The sequence below is a fragment of the Montipora capricornis genome, chromosome 3, assembly GCF_036669925.1.
Source record: "Montipora capricornis isolate CH-2021 chromosome 3, ASM3666992v2, whole genome shotgun sequence".
Lineage (NCBI taxonomy): Eukaryota > Metazoa > Cnidaria > Anthozoa > Scleractinia > Acroporidae > Montipora > Montipora capricornis.
In genome coordinates this window covers 25,969,841-25,974,840 of record NC_090885.1, presented here as the reverse complement: position 1 = coordinate 25,974,840, position 5,000 = coordinate 25,969,841, and the positions used below count along the sequence as shown (strand labels likewise).

Here is a 5,000-nt window from a genome sequence, read left to right as displayed (position 1 = left end):
AGTGTCGCAGCTACCGGAGAGCTGTATTTGAAAGTAGAGATTGCCAGATAAAGACAAAGTAATTTTACAAAATTAACTACATAACTTAGTGCTATGAATGTAACAATGTTATTGGTGTGGGATGGATTGGTGGTTTGTATGACTGATGGACAGAGATACATGTACCTCCTGAAAGAGGGATAGGGGGGAAATCTTTACACTGGAGAAGAAATCACTTCTCTCCATCCTTGAGTACACATCAAATTTTGTGATTAACATGTTACAGTAACCTTTTAACTCTCACCTGCTGACAGGCTGCGTTATAATTTGCATGTTGAAAATAAGGGAAACCCATTCCCAAGCCAATGTTCATACCCATACCACCAAGAGTAACCATTTGCTGCATCTTCTTCTGGAGTTTTTCTTTTTCTGTGTCTGCAAACTTAACAACTACTGGCGATGGACATCCCTGAAAAAAAAAAGAAAGCAAATTAATAAAAAGTTTTGTTTGAGAGGATTTTATGTTGCAGATAGCAGGATTCATATCTGTACAGTTCCCAAAGTCAGCATAGGTTTGTGCCCTTTCCCTACTACAGGTGTGGGAGTGAACAGGATCCAGGAAGATTTTATACCTTTATCATTTCATCTACAAATGATTAGACTTCCAAGTTTTCTCAGGTAAGGACTATAATGCCCTTAACTCACTACCCATGTTCATAACCTCTGTGGGAAATTAACCCATAAGTAAATAAATAAAATTGATTGACTCCTGCGAGAGAGACTTAATAGATTTTCCTGTAGCCTGTGAGCAGGCTCTCTCTCCTCGGTGGGAGAGAAGGAGAGCCTGCACGCATCCCTTTGAATTTTGAATGCCGCCTCCTGATGTCACGCTGAGAGAGCTGTCAAAAATTAGCCAATCAGCGCGCACCCGAAGTAAACATTGAAAAAAGAACAGAAAACAGAAAGCCACCCGTTGTGTATTTCAATTTGCTCGAGGCAGAAACTCAAAAAAAACTGTAAAGGAAGGAAGACTTCGCCAGAAAAGCCTATAACAACTATTGCTGATGCTGTAAAGCGTAGCTGAATATTCATTACGGTAATTCGTCGAAGTCCCTTCCGTGGAAAAAATGTTTCGTTCGTTAGGGAAAAATTAAGCACACAAACTTCAAACGACGGGAATCGTAATAGAGAAATTCGTTTTCCCTGACCGCATCTCCTCTGTGTGAGAATCGTCGACCACAACTGCTGCCAAATTTCGGTAAAGCGAAGCGGGGTTATCTTTTTTAATTTATTTTAATGAATCAAGACATTACATACATTACAATATTCTAATACCTACACCAATTTATTTCAAAGGTTTATTGAGTATTTGCGGAGTTACGAGGAGATCGAGCAATCATTTGTGGAGTCGCCTTTTCGGCTTAACCAAATACTTGCTAAAATCGTGTAGAGTTCCTCTATCGTTCTCTATCGTTAAATCAGCAACAGAGGCAGCCGAAAGGCCCATTTTTGTCCAAATGTGATCAGCGATAATGCTTTGTCGAGGACAGGAAACTACCACGGTGACATGAAGTCGCCCTCGTTGTATTTTGGCCGCTACGAAAAACAGTTGGGAAATAAGCCTTTTTCCGAATCCTGTGGATAACAGAGATAGAACTTCCTTCCTTCCAGTAGAGAAGCCATTGCATCGCGTCGCCCGACCTTTAATTATGTAAAGTTATGGTAAATTGCAACATTCTACAATTTTCTCAGACGCATTTCTGACCACCTCATCTCTGCAAAGCGAAGAGGCTTTCTTATTGTCGGAGCTTGTCACTGGTGACGTCACGAGGTAATTTCATTTCAGCCAATCAGTATTTTGCGTCCAAAATTTGGACGCGACATTCAGAATACAAAGCCTTGCGGGCAGGCTCTCATTCTACCCCCAACCCCAGTCCCTCGGAGGGCCTGCTCGCAGGCTAATTTTCCTGTGTCTACAGTGCTCAACTTTCAGGAAAAAACTTAGGGGCCAGCTGGCCAGCTCAAGTATTTTACTCACCAAAACATTTCAGCCCTTTGGGCCTTAGTCATTACAACAAATGAGAGGCTTCCGGAAACCGAAAATTAAAATAAAATTGTCCTAAAGATGCTGTTACACTGTGCCATTTTTCATGCAACTTGTCTAGCAACGTCATTGTGAGACAAGTTGCAAGAACCATTGCCCAATGTAACATACCTTGCAACAGCCAAAACATTGCCAAGACCAGTTGCAGAAACCGTTGCAACAAATTTTTTAAGCATTGTGCAATGTAACCTCTGTCCTGCAACTTGTTGCAACGGTTTGCGGTACCAACCAGTGAAAATTTTCCTTTAACTTCATGTGATCATCGAAATGAGACAACTTGTTTCTTAATGTGAGAACATTTGTAGAAATGGTGTTGCAAGACAAGTTGCACGAAAAATTGCTCAGTGTAACAGTGCCTTAGGTTTCAACTAAAGGTGTTCAAAGCATTTTCAAAGTGTATTAGAGACTTACAGATCTATGATGCGGTCATTGACAACGCAACGAAACAGAAATATCCTTGGTTAAAAGAGGAAAAATAATTGTGCTGCACATGCAGCATGCATTTCTTGCGGTACTCTGCACAAATCTGAGCATACAAGAAGAAGACGCTCGTACCAATATATTTTTAGGATATGTCATCCACATTGAACAATGCAAACTCGATGCAATAATCGTGAAAGACTTACAACAGAGCAGAGTTAAATTTTGAGGTGACGTTTTCATCGATGTTGCCGTCATAGATCTTAAAGTCCCTAATTAAGCCTGCGTGGACTGCGGTATAAACATAAAATGAAAGTGAGGCAGAGCTGAAAATCAGAGCATGTAAAGCAGTAGTGATAGCCAGAAATGGGTAAAAATAGTTGCAAATTTTAAATTTTTAACGTTGGATAATTTGACTTGAAAATAATATAAATTGGACAAAAAGTTAATTGCTAACGAATTGGATAGTGACTGAGTCGACTGTTTCACACATCGTAATATTATGATACCTGCATTTTATCTACATGTACTCTTGATCTTTGGAGATGCTTTTAATTTGCAAAGCCTTCTCTCAACGTGCAAACAGATTCAATTGGCACAAAGGTATTCACTTGAAAAACTTGTGAGCCTATGTTCTTGTAGTATGGTAATTCTAGAGACCACTAAATCGCTGCATTAATTTATTCACTGTGCTTTAAGAATGGTGTCACAATGTGACACTGAAAAGTCAGCTATTCACTTGTTTATCCATTTACGGTAAATCATTTGTGAAAGTGGTAAAGTTTTTGCAAATTATTTTATTTACATTATTCATCATGAACAACATTTTCATTTCTTTCACATTATTTCTGAGAATTACAGTTGTCAATGGAAAAAGTGCTATGGTACATACGTTAGCTGGAAACCAATTCTAATTGCAAGTAAACACGAGGCATACCAGTGTACAAGCAATTACGCAGTCATTGCATTTAGCTTGTTTACATAAATTATTAATAATTTTTAAATTTAAAGTTTAACAGCTTTTTTCTGCATTCAAAATCTATTACGTACACTTTCCAAATAAAGATCTTGGACATCTCTTCCGGAATGAAGTTAATGAAAGATGTAAATTTCAGTTTGTGTTTCCTTAGGGACACAAACACAGTTTTCAAAGGATGTACATGCATTAAAGCGTGAAGTACATTGCATAGTCTGCTATTTGACATTCATTGCACTTATTCAATAAATAAAAAAATAAATAATAATAATAATAATAATAATATCTCAGTGGCCAGGCTGGCGACTAGATGTGAAAAGTTAGTCACCAGTGAATAAAATCCAGTCGCATTGGCAACCTCAGTGGTCACAACGATGAGGACTGGTCTACTGCCAGACCATTCCACTTGTCAATGGAAGACAGTTTAGGAGTCAAAGAGTAAAGAACTCAAATAATATTCACAAAGACTAGGACATGAAGTTCTTGTGTCGTGGTCTGTCCTATCCTCTCAAGTACTGAATGTGGCTGGCTAGACAGCAATATCTTTTTATAAGGCCAAGTGACCAGAAACAACAATGCCACAAGAGGATTTTGCAGATGGAGATGGAGATGTAGGGGATTATCAACTAATCAACAACTGTATAAATAAAATTAATAAATAAGTATTGAATGGCAAACCTCCATAGTGCTACTGTTGTGCATTTCCGCAATAGCATTCTGAGCCTGCATTCGAGTTGGAAACTTTAAAAATGCACAACCTAGAGACATCAAAAACACTTTTTGATACAGCATATTGCAATGAAAAAGTCTGAAAACAAATTCATATCTTTTGAAGCACACAAAACCACCTATAACTACAAACCTTTACTTTTGCCATCACTATCTCTTAAAATTGTCAATTCCTCTATGGCACCAAACGGTGAAAACATTATCCGAAGATCATCCTCTGTGGCCTTTTTGGATATCATGCCAACAAAAAGTTTACGATCCTCTAGAAAAAATGTATTTAAGTTGATCAGTATTAGACAATTATCATTATTAGTATGATCCTAGTTGCTGTTGCTTACGAAGGATCCCAGGGAACACGTTGCCTTACAAGTTAGTGTCTAAAAATTTTAAACCTTTGTAACTCATCCTTAGGTGCCGATTACATAATTCTTCAGGGAGTTACCGGTAACAAGAAAAATTCTAATCTTATTTAATGTTGCTTTCCAAGATTATTATCCTTCGGGTGAGGCTAAATCACGTGGGTGGGTGGGTCGTGGGTCGGTGGGTCGTGGGTCATGTTTGTTTGAAGATAAAAAAGATATATAAATTATTAGCTCCCTCAGTGCTCGGTCCAAATTTGTCTGTTTCGAGAATTTCCAGTCATTGATAAAAAAGGGTTAGGGTTAGGGACCCACAACCCACGACCCACCCACCCACGCCAATTAGACACTCTCGTTTGGTGTTAGACAGAGTAAAATCTATTAAGTCTCACTCCTAGGTATCAATGGGTCAACGGGACAGTTTTTGCGTAGA

At 38.5% G+C, this 5,000-nt stretch overlaps 1 protein-coding gene across 5 annotated transcripts in view; it reads right to left on the bottom strand.

Annotated features, from left to right (window-relative positions):
• Positions 1-5,000, bottom strand: part of LOC138042659 (CUGBP Elav-like family member 3-A) — a 20,081-nt gene that overhangs the window by 8,445 nt on the left and 6,636 nt on the right. For all 5 annotated transcript variants that reach the window (XM_068888608.1, XM_068888606.1, XM_068888610.1 and 2 more), the window contains exons 4-6: positions 4,342-4,470; positions 4,158-4,237; positions 284-448 (exon numbers count right to left, since the gene is read on the bottom strand). In XM_068888608.1, coding sequence (XP_068744709.1) covers positions 284-448; positions 4,158-4,237; positions 4,342-4,470 — 374 coding nt within the window. The remainder of the gene's footprint in view (positions 1-283; positions 449-4,157; positions 4,238-4,341; positions 4,471-5,000) is intronic.